We start from the raw sequence: 21,018 nt of genomic DNA on the forward strand, positions 1-21,018 counted from the left end.
GATATACCTTCACCTCAAGATTTAGATAAATCAAAAAAGAACCTCGTCATCTTTGATGATTGTGTTAATGAGAGAAACCAAACAGTAATGGATAGCTACTATACAAGAGGGAGACATTCTTCTTGTAATTGTATATATCTTAGTCAATCATATTTTCAACTCCCTCGACGCTCAATAAGAAACAATGCCAATACTTTTATTTTATTTAAGTTAAATTCAATAGATGTAAATAATTTTTGGAGAGATAATTGCTCTACGTTATGTAGTAAAAAAGAATTTGAAAATTATATGAAACACACGATTGGAAAATATAAATATATTGTTGTGAAACAAGATGAGATACTAAATGATATTTTTCAATAAATAAATACAGAAAATGAATACTGAAGAAAGAGAAAGAAAGTTTAAGGAACATCAACAATTAGTTTCAAAAGTTGTTAAACAACAGGAAGAGATAAAGAAGAAACGGAGACAGAAACTAACTGGTGAAGAAGCCTTTGAAAGAAAACAAGAGAAATTCTTTAAACCACTTTTGAAAACTCAACACTCACCTACAGTTCCCACGGTAGAATTTACTCCGAAAAAACTTCAAATGCTCAAAGATTTTAGTCAGATAACAAAACAAGAACTTGGTGAATTAGAATATGATGACGAGGGATTATTTCGGAAACTTGAGGAGGTAAATCAACCCCCTAATTATGTTGTGGAAGCTCTTCAAAACAATGAATATTCGGCGGGTTCAAAAACCAGAGCAGGTCTCATTCCAACAGAAGAACCAGCAGTGTTTCATCTTGTGGAAGAAAAGGTATTGATATTTAATGATGAATTGATGTTCTTGAGTTCTACTCAACCAAATGTTAAATTAACTCCAAGATTAATGTTTCTTCTAACAAACCCCGGATTCAGCGGTTCAAAATATTTTGAGGAACCACTTGATATGGAAAGAGAGGAAGATAGGGTATATATTGAGTTGCTAAATGCACTTGATTATGGAGTTTCTGTTGCTGGTAAAAGTAAGAAGAATGAGAAGGAGAAACATATTATTGATGCTTTAAGTAAGCTTGGTTCGGGTGTTAGTTTTCTTCCAAATGACCCATCACAATTAGTTAATAGGCTATTATTGTTGTTAGGTAGTAAGAAGGCTGGAAACAACAATTGTTTTAATGAATCCTCAGCCATTTTAGATCAGTTGATGAATATGAAAATAATTAATAAATGTCAATACAAAGATATTTTATTAGATATTAAATAAGATGAGAAGCACAATTCTTAGTTTTAATTTCACAACGAGCGATTACACAGCTTCATTCCCTTACCCACTACAACTTGACCCCCTTACCTCATATGAGGCATCTTTGTTGTCAATGGAAACTTACAATACCCTTTTTAATATCACAGAGAAAAACAACAAGTTTAGTTATAATCCAGGAAGTGGATATAAAACTATAACCGTTTCACCTGGAGCTTACGAGATTTCTCAAATATCTTCAGAAGTCTCTCGCCTTATGAAAGAAAAAGGTGATGAACCAAAAAATATTGTAATAGATATTCAAAAACACACTTCAAAATCAACTATTAAACTTAAAAATAATTATAAAGTTGATTTCACGATTGAAAATTCGTTTAGAGAGCTATTGGGTTTCTCTTCAAAAAAGATTGAAAATAACGGGACGTTTTACAGTGATAATGTTATCCAAATATCCTCCGGTATAAATTCAGTATTAATTCATTGTGATTTGATTGATGGTGCTTATAACGATGGAATAAGAACAAATACAATATTTTCATTCAGTGCATACTCAACCCCGATTGGTTATAAATTTAATATGGAACCAAAAAATCTTGTCTATTTACCTGTGTCAGGAAAAACCATATACAGAGTAAATTTTAGGATAACCGACCAAGATAATCGTATGATATCCTTTAATGATGAAATTATATCCATCAGAATTCACCTACGTGAAGTTTTTCAATAAATAAATAATGGTTATTGTGAGAAAACACGAGTTGGGAAAATATAAAATAATTACAGGGGAGGGCATGTTCCTTTCACCAGACTATACAAGGTATGTGGGTAGAGGATACTATAAACCTAAGAGACAACGAGGTGTAGGTCATCAATTTCGAAATAAAGGAGATGGGATAATTGATACTCTAATGGGTATTGGTTCAACCATCCTTAAACATAAAGACCTAATTGGTTCAACTGCTTCTGCCGTGGGCTCCGTTGCGGGTGCTATAAAGAGTATAAAAGATGCTCAAAAGGAGTCTCATAAATTACAAGCAATCAAAGAAATAAAAAAAGGTAAAACTCAACTATCTTCACAAGAACGACAAAAAATCATTAAAATACTTGGGTCAGGGTTTCAACAATTTTAATGCTATATAAATACAAGTATGGAAGCGATTGATAGTATCTATGATTTGGATGATACGATTATCATTTCAAACTCCACTAAAAAGGAAGACTATTTTAAGGTAAATGCTATAACAGGAACAGACTGGAATTCAAACGGAACAAAAAGTTTTGAAATAAATAATCAACAAACTTACTTGAATATAGCTGATAGTTTCTTGCTGTGTAAATTTAAATTCACTAAGGCTGCGAATAATACTAATGCTACACTCGTAAATGATTTCTTCTGGAAAATGTTTGACAGTGTCCGCCTGTATATTGGAACACAAGAGGTTGAAGCGGTTGATTATGTCTCTGCTACATCTGAAATGATGAAATTTACACTATATTCGTTTAGTGATAGAATGGGTAAGGGAGCTGTTGAAGGTTTTATTCCTGATATGTCAACGGGTACAAACGCAGACCCTGGTTATAGTCAAAGGAAGTCAATGTATAATGATGACGCAAAAGCTGAGAATAGTTTTACCGTAGCAGTACCTCTGAAAGGTATATTTGGATTTTGTGATTATGATAAAGTTTTGTATGGGCTTAAAATTAGATTTCAACTACAAAGGAATGATAATGTAAATAGATTGCTTTTTGGGGATGAAAATGCTTTTGGAGAAAATAATAAATTTGTTATTAATGATTTGTGTTGGTATATCAGTGAATATACTCCTAATCTTAAAATGGAAGAGATGTTAAATAGAAGACTTAACTCAAAGAAACCGCTAAATGTATCATACCTTAAAAGAAGATGTCAACACGTTAAACTGGAACACACTACCTACACTTGGAATTTAGGTGTTCTTCAAGGAAAGCCACGATACCTCTGGCTCATTTTTAAAAAACCAGATGGAGAGGACGGTACTAATAAGAATAATGCCCTGAGTGATAATGCAAAGGTGAAACAACTTCGGGTTTCTCTTGATGGCACATTTTATCCGCGAGATAGATTGGAAATTGATTGGGAAAAAAATGATTATGCGGAAGCCTACAAGTCCTACCAAAAGGTGTGTGAAAGTAATGGTAATAATGATCCTATTTTGGATATGGTTGCGTTTCAAAAACTTTATACAATCTACACAATTGACCTGAGTTCTCAAAAGGAAACTATAAAGTCTAATCGAGTGGATACTTCTCTATACATTGAAAGAGGGGAGAGTGAAGAGGTTAATGCATATTGTTTGCTTTTGGAGGAAACAGAATTACAGATTAATACAGATAATGGTGTTATGATTAATATCACATAGGTTTTTTCTCATAAATAAATGGTTGGGGTATATGTTAATCAAATCAATCTTAATAAATTAACATCTTGTATTCAAAATCAAAAGCCTTGTATTATTAATGTTAATACAATTCAAAGAAAAGGAGCTGTAAGAATTGATGTTTTACTCACACACACACAAGTAAAAACACTAAATGATGTTGGATCACTTAAAATTAAAATGACGAAACCTATGTTAAAGAAATATTCAATAGACGAGTCAAGAGGAGGATTTCTCCCGTTTCTAATTCCTTTATTTGCTGGTTTAAGTGCGGCGGGAGCATTGACTGGTGGTATTTCAGCAGCGGTAAAAACTGCTAACGAAAGGAAGGCACAACTAAAAGCTCAAAAAGAATTGGAAAGACATAACAAGGAGTTGGAGAAACAAATTAGTGGAAGTGGTGTAATTGTAGATTTTGCTCAAAAACTTGAAAGTCTACCTGATAAAGCTAGATTGTTGGTTGGAGATATGCTTTCCTCTATCGCTCAAGCGGGTGTTAAACTAACTAAACGGGGTAATGGATTGTATCTTTCTCATAAATAAATGGATAAATGGTTTAAACAATTTGGAAAGAATACAACGTCAAATATAGAACTAGCTAAGTATTGTAAAACACTAAAAATTGATAATGTGGTTATTTGTATGAGAGATGAATTAACACATATAAATAAGAATACAAAGAATATTATTATGAATTTAGACACACAGAATGGTTCTCATTGGGTTTGTATTCATAATAGTCAGGATAAATATTATTTTGATAGTTATGGTATGCCACCACCTGTTGAAGTAATACAATTCTTACAGAATGGTGTTTATCAAACATTCCAAGTTCAAGAAATTAATTCTAAATGTTGTGGCCAATTATGTTTATATGTATTATTTCAACTCAACAATAATGAAAATTTTTATGATATCATTTTTTATCTAATATAAATGACCTATGTTGGAAAAGATGGTTCTATCTTTGGAAAATCCTCTCAGGATATTGATTTATCAAATTATTATACAAAGGCACAGGCTGAACGACAAAAATATAGTGTAAGTAAAAATATTAATATGAAGAATACTTATAAATTAATCAATTATCCAAACCCTACAGATGCGAATGACTTGATTAGATTCAGTGATTTATCACAATATATATCTTTAAAGAAAACAGCACGTTTTGTGAAACAAGTAAAATTTACAACCACAACACCTGGTTATACTGACCATACACCTTTCCTCATTGAATTTAACTACCTGCTTACAATTAAATTTTATAAAGAAGGACATTTAGTTAATATGCGAATTAATAAATGGGGGTATGATATGCCTGATTTAGGGTATAATTGGTCTTTTTCAATAAACATAGAAGACCTACATGATTTAAATCAGTCTCGTAAAGAAGAATATTATCCACTTGGTGAAGATAAGGATTTATGTGGAAGTACAATTAGTAAACAACAAATACGTGATTTTAAGAAAATAAAAATATATGATAGTATAGCGATGGTTCGCATGACAAAGAAGGAAGGTAATGAGATAAGGATAGAAAGCCGAGGAATACAAACCGATTTGGTAGTGGGAAGATGGGGTGGTATTACCTGTCATAATATTAATCTCACATATATTTCTGATACATAAATGGCAGGAAGAAGACTACAAGAGAATTATAATTTTTGTATTCAAGGATACCTACAAGAAAAGGGTGCTCGGTATTACATACCTTATGATTTGGAGCATATACATGGGAATTTTGTCATTAAAAACTGGCCTTATACTGATATTGTTAAACCCACAAATAGAGACTTGTTTAAAATATTAAATAAAAATGAACTTCTCAAAGTTATGAAATATAAAACTCTTTTAGAAATCGTCAACAAATCTTATTGGTATCCTATTATGAGAAAAATAATTATAGATACAAGAATATCTCAAAATCCAGATGAGTATATGTATAATATTCTTTGGGGTTCAAACTCAAGGGTAGCAAGGGATGAGGAAGGAGTTGAAGAAGAGAAGGAGGAAAGAGAGAAAAAGGAGAAGGAGGAAAGGGAGAGGGAGGAGAAGGAGGAGAGGGAGAAAAAGGAGGAGGAGAGGGAGAAAAAGGAGAAGGAGGAAGGAGAGAAAAGGGAGAAGGAGGAAAGAGAGAAAAAGAAGAAGGAGGAGAGGGAGAAAAAGGAGAAGGAGGAGAGGGAGGAAAGGGAGCAAAGAGAGAGGGAGGAAAAATATAAAAAGATGGAAATCAGTGAGATTCGTAAAAGATTGAGTGTATTACAGCAAATAAATCAATCTCAACGCACCGAAGAGGAAATTAAAGAATTAACAACTCTTATGAAGATAATGGTTTCAAAAATAACAACGTCAATGTCTTCAATTTCAGGGAGGAGATTTAAACGAGAAAGTGGTGAAGAAGAAGAAGAAGAAGAAGGAAAAGATTATGTGATTGATGATGTTGGTGTCATTGACTTTAGTTAGTTTTTATTTGTAAATAAATGGAGGAGAGAGTGAAGGCATTCCTTAGGATTCTTTATGTTTTAAAAATAAAGATTGAAATGTATATGTTGAAAACCAAAAAGGTTTTGATACTCTGTCGGAATTTTTCTGATAAATAAATATGAGTTATTGTCTCAAATGTAAAAAGAAAACTAAATCTAAAAATATCTCTTATGTTAAAGCTAAAAATAATAGAGTTTATCAAAAAGGAATATGTCAAGTATGTGGCTCTAAAAAGTGCCAATTCATCTCTCCTAAAAGAGGAGGAGACATACAAAAGTTTCTGTCAGGAAGTAAATTTACAACAACTGGAATTCCAGGGGAATTACACCTTCCAGGGTATTCTTTCTGTGGTCCAGGAACAAACTTGGATAAAAGATTAGATGAGGCTGACAATCCTAAACCTTGGTCTAAACCTACAAATAGGGTTGACGAAGTGTGTATGAAGCATGATATTGCTTATGGGAAAACCACTACGTTGACTGAAAAACATAAAGCCGACAGCGAAATGTTGTATAATTTGTCTTTGATACAAAATCCAACGTTGAGAGAGAAAGTTGATAGGTTTATTGTGAGAAATTTGATAAATGCTAAATTGAAACTTGGTCTTGGTTATTCCTCAAAAAACTATTAGGCTCTAATGATGTCATCAAGACTGAGGAGCTTTTGGCTGAAGAATTACACAAACCTATAATCACAAAGTTTAAAAGAAGGAAGGTTTATTCTAAATACACCGACCACATATGGTCCGCTGATTTAATTGAATTGAATAATGACAGGGGATACAGGTATGCTTTAACCGTTATTGATTTGAGGAGTAGATTTGCCTGGGTTGTCCCTTTAAAAAATAAAAGGGGTGATACTTTAATGTTAGCCTTTAAGCTAATATTTGATCGGGATAAAAGGAAACCAAAGAAGTTATGGACTGATGAGGGAACAGAGTTCTATAACAAAATATTCATGAAATTTCTTAAGGGGAAGGGTATTAAATTATACAGCACCTTTAATGAAGGAAAAGCAGTTGTTATTGAGCGTTTTAATCGTACTTTGAAAGAGAGACTATATAAAAAATTCACACAACTCGGTTCTCAAAAATGGGTGTATTTAATTCAGGATATTGTAGATAATTACAATAATACAGTTCATTCATCAACAAAATCAAAACCATCGGAAACATTTACAAAATTAGAATATGAAAAGGAGATTAATTTGAGAAAGCCCAAGTTTAAAGTTGGTGATATTGTAAGAATATACAAATGGAAAAGTCATTTTGAGAAAGGTTATACACAAAAATGGACTCGTGAATTATTTAAAATCATTGATGTAATGGATACAGTCCCTTGGACCTACAAATTATATGATTTAAATGGAGAAGAAATCTTGGGTTCATTTTACTCACAAGAATTACAAAAAACACAAGTAAGCAGATAATACCCTTGAAAATAATAAATAAATAAATAAAATGTAATGGGGATACGTTTTTAAATCTGTGAACCCCAAACACAGAATCACACAACTTTTTAGTTGGGGCTTAACTTTTGTGTGTGCATAATGGGGATACGTTTTTAAATCTGTGAACCCCAAACACAGAATCCCACAACTTTTTAGTTGGGGCTTAACTTTTGTGTGTGTATAATGGGGATACGTTTTTAAATCTGTGAACCCCAAACACAGAATCCCACAACTTTTCAGTTGGGGCTTAACTTTTGTGTGTGTATAATGGGGATACGTTTTTAAATCTGTGAACCCCAAACACAGAATCCCACAACTTTTCAGTTGGGGCTTAACTTTTGTGTGTGTATAATGGGGATACGTTTTTAAATCTGTGAACCCCAAACACAGAATCCCTCAACTTTCCAGTTGGGGCTTAACTTTTGTGTATGTGTGTGAGTCATAATAATATACAAACCCTAACCCAACCCCATCCCTAACCCAACCCCATCCCTAACCCAAACCCATCCCTAACCCAACCCCATCCCAAACCCAACCCCATCCCTAACCCAACCCCATCCCTAACCCAACCCATCCCTAACCCAACCCCATCCCTATCCCAACCCCATCCCTAACCCAACCCCATCCCTAACCCAACCCCATCCCTAACCCAACCCCATCCCTAACCCAACCCCATCCCTAACCCAACCCCATCCCTAACCCAACCCCAACCCTCACATTCAAAATCCCAACCCTAACCCAATCCCATCCCTAACCCAACCCCAACCCTAACCCTCACATTCAAAATCCCAACCCTAACCCAACCCATCCCTAACCCAACCCCATCCCTAACCCAACCCCATCCCTAACCCAACCCCATCCCTAACCCAACCCCAACACTAACCCTCACATTCAAAATCCCAACCCTAACCCAACCCCATCCCTAACCCTCACATTCAAAATCCCACCCAAACCCTAACATAATCTTTATTTTCTTCTTTTTTTAAATACGTATTTCTTTTTTCTTTTTTTCCTCTTCCTCCAATTCTGTCTTTCAAGGCTTTCAAGTTTAAAGAAGTAGAAATGGGAAGAAAGAATTTTCCAGCATTTTCTTCCTCGAACTTTCTTGATATTGCTTAAATCAAGCGTCATTAAATAAAGAACATTGTTCATTGCTTTAGAATCCAAAGAGTCTCCAAGAGGAACCCCACAGGTAGAGTCTCCAAAATAAAACCAACTTTCCAAGTTCCCAAGGTATAACCACATTCCTGTTGAGCCTCCAAGATAGGTATCACATTCCGAGTCATCAAAACAAAACCCCCATTCCGAGTCTCCAAAAATATAACCATCTTTCCAAGTCCCCAAGGTAGAACCACAATTTTCAGAAATATTGGGGGTTTCCGTGATAAGTCTCACATAGTATAACTGCGGACCATCAGGGAAAACTTCCCTTTCCCAATTTTTTAGGGTTTCTATGATGTGTCTCACATAGTATAACTGCGGACCATCAGGGAGAACTCTCCTTGCCCAATTTTTTAGGGTTTCTATGATGTGTCTCACATAGTATAACTGCGGACCATCAGGGAGAATTCCCATTTCACAATTTTTTAGGGTTTCTATGATGTGTCTCACATAGTATAACTGCGGACCATCAGGGAGAACTCTCCTTGCCCAATTTTTTAGGGTTTCTATGATGTGTCTCACATAGTATAACTGCGGACCATCAGGGAGAACTCCCCTTTCCCAATTTTCAGAAATTTGTGGGTCTCCAATGTATGACTTGTATTCTGGCTCATCAAGGTAGAACTTGTTCAGTGGGTTTTGTTTTGATAACTCACAACAAGTATCATCATGGTAAAACTCTTTTTCAGGATTTTGTGGATCTCCAAGGTATAACTCTTTGGCTGGGTCATCAAGGTAGAACTCGTTCTGGGGGTCTTGGTTGTTCAAAATGTCTTCAAACAAAAAAATAACTTCATCCCAAGTTGTGTTAAAAGCAGAATTTTCATTTCGTATCTCAGATACAATTTCCTGTGAAAGAAAATAACAATGTATTAATTTAATACAATATTTTTATTTGTATAAATCAAGCTCTATGAATATTAAAATAAACTTTGTTAACTCTTACATGAGTCTCATCTAAAAAAAAAAAAAAAAAAAAAAATTAAATAAATAAATAAATAAATAAACAAACTTACCTCCATTGATAAGAGGTTCGAGTCCAGTTCATCAATCTGAAGGTTGAGTTCTACACAGGTAGTAGGACTCCAAGGAATAGCAAAGTTATCCCATTCCATTTCGGCATAGGAGTCCATTCTCAAGTGAAGCAGAAAGCGTGTTTGAAAAAGCCTGTGTGGTCGGTGCCTTTTATAAGAAGGGCTGGGTGTGTGTCATTTCCTGTGGAAATTCCCTGGGCGTGTCTTAACTGGAAATGATGTGATGGAAATTCCCTGAAAATGATGTAATGTTTTACCTGGAAATGATACAATGCTGAAGAGTTTATAAAGTGGGTGGGACTTAGCAAAAGTGGGCGGAGCTTAGCAAAAGGGGGCGGGACATAGCAAAAAGTGGGCGTGGCTTAACAAAAAGTGGGCGGGCTTAGTAAAAGGTGGGCGTGGCTTACCAAAAAGTGGGCGGGGTTTTTCCAAAAAGTGGACGGAGCTTAACAAAAGGTGGGCAGAGCCTACCAAAAAGTGTGTGGCACTGGAGGCGCTCAAATAAGAACATTGAGGGAGGTTTACCATTTTATCTTAGCTCAGTTAAAATATCTTAATAAAGAACCAAACTCAAACATATTTTTTGTTAATGTATTAGACGGTGAGGAGAGTTGTAGGAGAATTAAATTATTTCCCACACATAAACAAATATTTGTAGGGTCGTTGTTTGAGTGGGTTATATTCACCAGATGATATTAAGAGTAAAAGGTTAAAAGGTTCATAAGGTCAGAAGGATCACAGGTGTTTAAGTGGTCTAATGAATAAGGATAACATGTCAAAAGGTTAGAAGGTTCGTAAAGAACAGGGTGAGAGAAATAGAGGTCTTTAGGGGCAATATGGAAGTGAATGGGTCAAAGATTCATCTGCCAGATGATATGTAGAAGAAGGATGATAGGTCTATAAGAGAAAACAAATATTTGTAGTGTTTGAGTGGTCTAATGAACAACATTAAGGATAGGTACTACAGACAAAAGGTTCATAAAGATGAGGGTGGGAGAAATAGAGGTGTTTATGATTTTTGAAAAAGACAAGGGGGTAAATGACATTAGATAGGGATTTCCCATGTTAAACGGAGGTGTCCCAGAAGCAACATTATTACACTACTTACTACAAAATGTAAATTATACAACAAAATATAAATACAAATTATACTACAAAATATAAATTATACTGCAAAATATAAATTATACTGCAAAATATAAATTATACTAAAAAATATAAATGTAAATTATACTACAAAATAGAAATGTAAATTATACTACAAAATAAACATTGTACTACAAAATATAATTTATACTGCAAAATATAAATTATACTGCAAAATATAAATTATACTACAGAATAATTATACTGCAAAATATATATTATACTACAAAATATAAATGTAAATTATAACACATAATATAAATTATATGACAAAATATAAATATAAATTATACTACAAAATAAAAATTGTACTACAAAATATAAATACAATTATACTACAAAATATAAATTATACTACAAAATAGAAATTATACTACAAAATAATTATACTGCAAAATATATATTATACTACAAAATATAAATGTAAATTATAATACAAAATATAAATTATATGACAAAATATAAATATAAATTATACTACAAAATAAAAATTGTACTACAAAATATAAATACAAATTATACTACAAAATATAAATTATACTACAAAATATAAATTATACTGCAAAATATAAATTATACTACAGAATATAAATGTAAATTATACAACAAAATAAAAATGTAAATCATACTACAAAATATAAATTATATGACAAAATATAAATATAAATTATACTGCAAAATAAAAATTGTACTTCAAAATATAAATACAAATAATAATACAAAATATAAATTATATGGCAAAATATAAATAATACTACAAAATATAAATGTAAATTATACTACAAAATATAAATTATACTGCAAAATATAAATTATGCTGAAAAATATAAATATCAATTATATGACAAAATATAAATGTAAATTATACTACAAAATATAAATTATACTACAAAATATAAATTTACCACAAAATATTAATATAAATTATACGACAAAATATAAATATAAATTATACTACAAAATATAAATATAAATTATACTGCAAAATATAAATTGTACTACAAAATATACTACAAAATATAAATTATACGACAAAATATAAATTATACTGCAAAATATAAATCTAAATTATACTGCAAAATATAAATATAAATTATACTACAAAATATAAAAGTAAATTACATTACAAAATGTAAATTATACTATAAAATATAAATTATACTGCAAAATATAAATTATGCTGCAAAATATAAATTTAAATGATACTACAAAATATAAATGATACCATAAAATATAAATATAAATTATACTACAAAATATAAATTAAACTACAAAATATAAATGTAAATTAGGAATCGTGGATAAATCCAACATATACATCAAACTACAAAATATAAATATAAATTATAATTATGACAAAATATAAATTACAATTCAAAATATAAATATAAATTATACTAAAAATTATAAGGATAAATCTCTTTCTATGGAGTCATATTTTTGTAAATGAAACCCTTAAAACAGAACAATATTTTGTGTTGAGCATCGACCAAGGATAGCACAGGCCTACACACAGATAAAAACAAGACCAAAAGTCTAACAGCGGCATAGCCGGGCTTGTAAAATATGATAAACCACAAACACATATTATTAGCTTTTTAAACAGTCGCTAATGCTTTTTATAACATTAAACAAAGAAATTTGGAGGAATTCCGACTTCCATGAGGTAAGTTTTACTTACAGAACTGAGCGAAGATCTATTGTAATCTATATACCCCACAAGGGTTGGAGGTGTGCTCATTTACCAAGCAGCTAGCTAGCACTTGCCAAGCCAGCCATTCCTTAAGGGTTTTGAACGGCGTGCTTGCTCGAATGTTTAAACCACTTGGCGATCTCTCCACAAGAAACTTGGTAAATGAACACATCCAATATTCTTGAGACCCGACCATAGATCGACTGTAATCTATATTCCCAAAAGAGGAATGACATTTCCTGCAGCTCTCAAAGTGAGCAGGTGTTTACGTCATAATGACAACATATACGTAATGACGTACCATGATGCCCGGACACAAAACTACCGCTACTTTAATATATTTATATATAAGATATATATATTAACCTCCAGTAACGTTGCAGTCACTACAATGCGATTAGTGTTATGATTAGATTTACTATAATAATAATAATAATAATAATAATAATAATAACTGCGTTATTGTTACGAAAATTCTATTATTTTTAAAAAACCGAGGTGAATTCCTTACTTCCGCTTTTACACCGCTTCAATCCATCAACTTTCCATTCACAACATTGGGATTAAAGTGTTATGGTTATATTTACTATAATATTATTATTATTACAAAAACGATACTGTTGTATTAAGAAACCTGGGCTTAATTTGTCCGAAGTGGAAGGTGAGTCATAAACTCCGAAGGCCTATACGTACTGTATTGTTGGAAGAGACATAACGCCGATGCTTTCGATATTTGATGGTCATTTTGACAATCGATTTGTTTGTGTTTCACACTGAATGAAAACCGTAAAGGTAGAGCATGGCGATTGTGATATATGACAGGTTCGACGATATGTTCGGTCTGAACGGCATAGAAATCAAAATGGCGGTGCGTGGAGTCAGCCGCAGCACCGCCGTAATGACATCAGACATAATCACATCACCCTGTCATGTGACCAGATTCTCAGCTCTGATTGGTATACGTTTGAGGGGACATACATACATACATACATACATACATACATACATACAGACAGACAGACAAACACTGTTCTAAACGGCTTTGCCCGATGGGCTACGCCATTAAAACAAGCGTTACACCTAGGTCCCCCATCGTTGAAGTGATGAGAGTTGACAAAGTGGAAGACGCAAGGCGGCCATCTTGGATTTTGACGTGGCGACCCAATTTTCGATAGCATTCTTCCTTATGCCTAGACACACTGACACACCAGATTAGAAGTTGGTACTTCGCTTATTTTTCAAGATATTCCGCTCACAAGGTTCATACATACATGGCGGCGGCCATCTTGGATTTTGACGTGGCGACCCAATTTTCAATAGCCTTCTTCCTTATGCGTAGATACACCCACACACCAGATTAGACGTAAGTAGTTCGTTTATTTTCACGATATTTCGCTCACAAGGCTCAGAAATATATATGGTGGTGGCCATCTTGGATTTTGACGTGGCGACCCAATTTTCAATAGCGTTCTTCCTTATGCCGAGATGCACCGACACACCAGATTAGAAGTTGGTACTTCGCTTATTTTTCAAGATATTCTGCTCACAAGGTTCAGACATACATGGCGGCGGCCATCTTGGACTTTGACGTGGCGACCCAATTTTCAATAGCGTTCTTCCTTATGCCTAAATACACCCACACACCAGATTAGAAGTTGGTACTTCACTTATTTTTCAAGATATTCCGCTCACAAGGTTCAGACATACATGGCGTCGGCCATCTTGGATTTTGACGTGGGTTGCACCCACACACCAAATTAGAATTCGGTCCTTCGCTTACGCACGCACGCACGTTCGCACGCATGCAAGGATGGACGCACGGCCGCACGCACGTTCGCACGGATGCACGGACGCACGAACGGACGCATGCACGGACGCACGAACGGACGCATGCAAGGACGCACGCACACACGGACGGAGGGGAAAACCATAGTCCCCCTTTCGCTCCACGGTGCGACGGGGGACAAAAAATCCCCCTGCTATTATACTGTATATCCTTACAAAATGTGGAGTAGTTGTGATAGAAAACAATACCCTCGGTTCCTGGGTCAAGCTGTCTGGTCATTGATGGCCTGGCACTCGTTATGGAAATGGGAAAACTCCTGAGGCAAAGAACCACCTTTACCTTTAGAGGCAATTTTTCCCCGCAGAGTGGGGGTTGGCCTTTTTCTGGCACCTTGGTTCCCTTTTTGAAGCAATGTTTTACGGCCAGTTGCCCTTCCTGCCGCCAACCCTGTTAGTCACCTCTTGCGACACACAGGGAATTACCAGTGAACTGGTACTCAATTTGCCGACCTCAGAAGGATGACAGGCTGAGTCAACCCCCCTGGTGTTAATTCAGCGATCGATCGGGATTTGAACCCAGGATCCTAGGATCCCAAGCCGGCACCCTAACCGCTAAGCTAACACCAGGCTCCAAGCCAAAGACATTGGCAATTATGCAGACAGATTTACCCAACCATTGGACACAGATTACAAGCTTATTCTGGGCCCTCCCTGTGTTAAATGACTATTCACTGTACTACCTTGTGTCTGCAGTGCAATGATATCATCCTGCCTCCACCATTACTTGGTAATTCACATGTAATAGCATCTGTACTGTGCCAAAGAGAAGATGAAGTCTTATCCCTAATTACCCATCATTTTCAAATAAACAATGCTTCACTTGTGTCAATCAATCAAAGCTGGCGAGTTAGTCAGATGGATGAGCATTTTGTTGGCCGAGTGGGGAATTGGTCATTTAATTCAAAGGAATTCTTTGTTTAATCTAGTGGTTCTTAAATTCATTCATTGTTTTGTTGTTGTTGTTTTTTCACAGATGTACCAGATGACTGTGGATATCACAGTTGTTGCTATGGCAAGTTCATAGATTAGCAGAAGGTTGCCAGAGCTCTGAAAAGATGTGCTGCCTCAGACTCTTCTGCAACGGTTGGGCCAGGTCGTTCCACAAGTGGACAGAGACAACTGCGGTCACAGGTGTCAGTCACCCCTCCAACAAAGAGAGCAAAAATACATGTGCTCCCGAGTATGTGCGTCATCTACAAGAAGCTTCAGAAAAGAATCAAAATTGTTAGGCAATTGCGAGATGATTAGCTGATGCAAGCATAAACTGCCGATGCAGGTTTGTAAATTTTCATCAGTTTGGCCCAATTGTTTGAAATGTAATGATGTGATGGTGACAAATGTCACAAACTGATGAAAGATTGCATCTGTTGAGTAAAAGAGTTGTGTAGTGACCATGAACATGCAGACACCAGACTCCTGCACGTCCAACTTATAGCACAGGATTCACCCAAAATCAATTGTCCAAGTCAGAGGTATGGACACAGATGTGGGCAATTTGCTACTCGGACATATGGATAAATTGGATATCGCTGTACATTTTCACACCGGCAAAAGAAAAATAATCTATCCATCGATGTGAATACAATGCACATCTCTCTTAGAGATGTATGCCAAGCCCTCATTGGCGTGCATACTTTTTCAGGATGTGACACGACTATATGCTTTCGGGGGAGAGGTAAAAAAAACGACCATTTGAAGTGATGTCGAGCTCTCCTGGGTATCTTGAAGTATTCACAGGGCTTGGCCAAAGTTTCACTCTGCTAGCAATGCTCTGTGTCAGCATGTAATAGTTTGTGTTCCAATTATCAAGCAGCAATGCACCGTTGGGACTTACTCCAGCGAATCGACACACCCAGTCCTCACGGCCATGGATGGAAGAGGGAAGGAATTACACTCAACCTGGTCTGGATGACGAAAGATGCCACCCCCCCCCCTCCCCCACCCCCCGAAACAATGATTCATGTTTTGCATTGTAAATATGAGAAAAGAGGATGCAAAAAAAACAATGTTCATGTCAGTGCATTGGCATCCCATGCACTGACCTTTGTGACTGTGTACATTGCAAAATATAACTAGAAAGAGCAATCAGAGATTGCAGACCCTCGCCAGGATGTGTTTTCAGTAGTTTTAAGGGTTTTGTTTTAAAACAAATATGGCGGCCGACCACGTGACCGATGACGTCATCATTATTTTTTCTCAACTAAATTTATCCCTCGATTATGCTCAATAAATTTCATCTTGATCGGTTGAAGTTTTGTACTTGTCGAATTATGACGTCATAATGTAGGCACCTATGACATCATCATTAACATATTTTATTCCCCATGGAGAGTTCTTTACAATGAGCCATGTCTCAATTTTTTCTATTCAGCACTTTCGGAGATATGGAGGTGCAAAGTTTTTCGGTTTTTCCGAGATGGCGGCCGAACCACGTGATCTATGACGTCCTAATTATCATTAAAATATTCTACAGGTGCAGTTGCACCTATGGTAAAAAAAATTCTGTCTATCGGACGAACGGTTGCAGAGAAAATCATATTTATTCTGTGCGGACAAACAAACAGACAAACAAACAAATGCAATACCCTCTGCTCTGGCGAGGGTGAATACAAGTTACGTGGACAAGTCGGTGCTTTTCCCAAGCGAATTGCCCGACATCGACCAACCGAGACAATCAGTCTTAATACTGTACTTTTATTTGTCTATTTGCCTTTGATATTTTTCAGTTCTCCCTCTTTAGGAATGGAATTATTTAAGTTTAATAAACCGAGCAATTGTTTCAATAAAGTTTACTTTAAATAAAGTTTAGTAATGGTTTGAGTAAAGTTTACTTAGCAACTGAGCAATAAACTTTCAGAAACTTTGGTGTGTGCATTTTATTTTAAATGTCAATTCTTTCTCACTCATAATTTGCATGCATTTCAATATTTATAATCACAGAAACGAACAGGAACAACCCACCAATTGTGTGTGTGTGTGTGTGTGTGTGTGTGTGTGTGTGTGTGTGTGTGTGTTTATATCATAAGCCTTACATACTAACATTGCAAGTAGCTTTGTTCCATGTTTGATCATTATCACTTCATTATTGGGGCGAAACTATATTGTAATGGGATTAACCGATTGGATTCGCACGTGATCCTGCCCCAGCAAATGCTCTGCAAAATGGCCGAGCGACTCGGCGAATATGTTGAGAGCATTGCAAAAAGACTTGTGCGGGGTTCATGTTTGTAATTTAAATCGGGAGTCAAAAACGTGGTGCGCTTTTGGCTCGGAGGAGTAATTTGTCATTCTGTCACAACCAAGATTCATTGACCAGGAAAAAAAAAAGGAAAGGAACAGGTTTAACAAGAGGGTGAATTGCTTGGCAAAAATATCCCCGACCGATGTGAAATTTTCGGAATCCAAAAAAGGCATAACTCTGAAAAATTGACAAAACTCAAGCTTGTTCTGTAACTTATCATATTATAAAGCCATTACATGTACCAAGTTTCAGTTTAATATGTTAAAGGGTAATGGAAGAAAGTCTAGAAAACCACAGGTGGCACGGACAGACAGAAAGACAGAGAGCAAACCTATAGTCTCCTCTGGTGAAACCGGTAGGGGAGTAATACAATAGGACAAGGAACACGGCAAGCAGTAAGATGAGGAAGAAAACCTGATTGGTAAAACCGATTATCTCAACAAATTCAGGATTCGCCTGATCTTAAATCTATCCTTTTTACACACGAGCACACAGGAAGAATTGGGAATTCAATTATGATTAGCGACTCTTCATGAAAATGAGGCGCTGAATACGAATCTGAACTTCCACAAGCGATATTCCACACCATATTCCATTCCAAACGTGATATAATTAACCTTTCTTCGATATTCCCTGAAGGGGCATGGTAAAACATACACACACACACGTACACCCACCCACACACACACACACACATACACACACACACACAAACACACACGCACGTACACACACACACACACACACACGTACACACACACACACACACACACACACACACACACACACACACACACACACACACACACACACACACACGCACGTACACACACACACACACACACACACACACGTACACATTCATTTTTAGCCGCGTCGCAGACGCTGCTCATAGAGTGCCCTCTGCTGTTGTACTTGTTCTTCTTCTTGTTCTTCTTCTTCTTCTTGTTCTTGTTGTTCTTGCAGAGAAGACAAAACCTCAAAGCTCCACCCATTCTGGGAGAGGCTTCATATAAACAAATATCCACCATTTTATTAACTCGCATAGCTTTGAGGCCTGTTTTGTAGGCCCGTGGTGTCTTGCTCTCACACAGTTTTCTTTCAAATCAAATTCGATATTGTGGAGGACACAAAAGCCCACTGGCGTGGTGACATCATTCCACGCACCAAGTGGGCGGTGGCCACGCCCGAGGGGTAGGCGTGGCCTCATGATATACACCGGGCGACCAGCCCGGAGGAGTTCAGTGTTACAGTGTAGTCTTACAATAAAGACGTTTATATGTTACCGCTTGTCCGCTTCCTCCTTGCTCACAAGCAGCGCGCGTAACGCCGCGCTTTACTGGTGACCCTCGACGTTGGATCTGCCGGAGCGATCCTTCCACACGCGACGCCATCGCCATGGCCGCCTTCGTCAAACTTCCGGAATTTTGGGAGGCTCAGGCCGAAGTCTGGTTCGTCCAGGCCGAAGCCCAATTTCAGCTTCGGCACCTCACCGGCGATGACACGCGCTACTGCCACGTCGTCGCCTCCCTCGGGCCCGGCACGGCCGCTCGAGTTGTGTCCGTCCTTCGCCACCCACCGGACGGCCACAAGTACGAGGCACTCAAGCGGCTACTCCTAGCCACGTTCAGCCTCACGGACGACGCACGGGCCGACCGCCTCCTGGATCTCCCCGAGCTCGGTGAGACGCGCCCGTCGGTCCGAATGGACCATATGCTGTCACTGTTGGGCGACGAAGCCCCCGGTTCGCTATTCCGGGCGCTTTTCCGTCGCCAACTTCCAGCGCAGGTTCGCCTCGCGTTGGCCGGGACCGGGCTAACGGAACCCCGAGCATTGGCGGCCGAGGCGGACAAGTACTTCGCCGCTTCGGACACGCGGGCGAGCGTTGGCGTGGCCGTCACGGCCTTCGACGCTGATGTTCCACAGCATCATCTTCTACAGCACGCTGAAGTTCAGCAGCATGCTGATACGCACCTCGTGAACGCCGCCACGCCCCGCCCACCGCCGCGGCGAAAACCGCCACCGCGGGGAAACCCGTCGACTCCACTGGCCTGGCGGAGCCAGCCGCGCTCCTCCAGCTCCACCACCTGGTGCTGGTTCCACGCCAAGTTCGGCCACGAAGCTCGGCGGTGTCATCCGCCGTGCTCCTTCAACGGGTCTGGAAATGCCCGGGCCGGCGCTCAATTGTGGCGATGAGCGCCGGCCGTTCGAGCAGCCTGCTGTTCATAACGGACACCTTCTCCGGGCGCCGTTACCTGTGCGACACGGGAGCGCAGGTGAGTGTCATTCCCGCCGGCACGTCAGACAAGCACGCCGCGGGTGGGGGCCCCGCGCTGCTTGCCGCGAACGGGACGCCCATCCGTACGTACGGAAAACGCTGCCTCTCTCTGCGGTTTGGAGGGCAGGTTTTCCGATGGACGTTCGTCACCGCCGACGTGCCCATGGCACTGCTTGGCGCGGACTTCCTGTGCGCTAATGGGCTCCTGGTCGATGTCAAGCGCAGACGGCTTGTCCAGGCCGAGACGTTCAGCTCGCTCGCGTGTGCGTTGCCCAGCTCAACGAGCGGCTTGCCAAGCGGCTTGCCGAACGATTCGGTTCCGGCCACGTTGGTCTGTACGCTTCCGGCAGCGGACGCATTCACCCGCCTCCTCGCCGGCTTCCCGGCCCTCACGCGGCCCACCTTCTCGGCGGGGGCCGTCAAGCACGGGGTGGCCCATCACATCCCCACCGTCGGGCCACCGGTCTACGCCCGGGCACGCCGCCTCGAGCCGACGAAGCTGGCGGTGGCAAAAGCGGCGTTCGTTACCCTGGAGCGACTCGGCATTGTTCGGCGCTCAGAGAGCGCTTGGGCGTCGCCGCTGCACATCGTGCCGAAGCCCGGCGGGGGATGGCGACCGTGCGGGGACTATCGCCGTCTCAATGACGCCACGACTCCCGACCGCTACCCCGTCCCCCACATTCAGGACTTTTCCGCCCGTTTGGCGGGCAGGTCCTTCTTCTCGAAGGTGGACCTCATACGCGGCTACCATCAGGTCCCCGTCAGGCCGGAGGACGTCCCGAAGACGGCGGTCATCACGCCATTCGGACTCTTCGAGTTCCTGCGCATGCCCTTCGGTCTGAAGAATGCGGCTCAGGCGTTCCAGCGACTGATGGACAGCGTCCTGCGCGACTTGGATTTTGTCTACGTCTACCTGGACGATATCCTCGTCGCCAGCGCGTCCCGCGAAGAGCACCTACGCCACCTCCGCACGCTCTTCGAACGCCTGGGCCAGCATGGCCTGATTGTGAACCCCGCAAAG

General features: G+C 38.6%; 2 protein-coding genes across 6 annotated transcripts in view; both read right to left on the reverse strand.

Moving 5' to 3' along the window:
• Positions 1 to 21,018, reverse strand: part of CORIN (corin, serine peptidase) — a 116,451-nt gene that overhangs the window by 88,654 nt on the left and 6,779 nt on the right. The window lies entirely within an intron of this gene.
• LOC144888452 (uncharacterized) lies at positions 8,566 to 10,014 on the reverse strand. Its single transcript, XM_078766365.1, has 2 exons — positions 9,777 to 10,014; positions 8,566 to 9,609 (listed from the first exon to the last, which is right to left on the reverse strand). The coding sequence occupies exons 1-2, from the start codon at positions 9,891 to 9,893 to the stop codon at positions 8,566 to 8,568; spliced, it is 1,161 nt and encodes a 386-aa protein (XP_078622491.1). The 5' UTR covers positions 9,894 to 10,014.

Source organism: Myxine glutinosa, chromosome 12 (assembly GCF_964187855.1).
Source record: "Myxine glutinosa chromosome 12, kmMyxGlut1.1, whole genome shotgun sequence".
NCBI lineage: Eukaryota > Metazoa > Chordata > Myxini > Myxiniformes > Myxinidae > Myxine > Myxine glutinosa.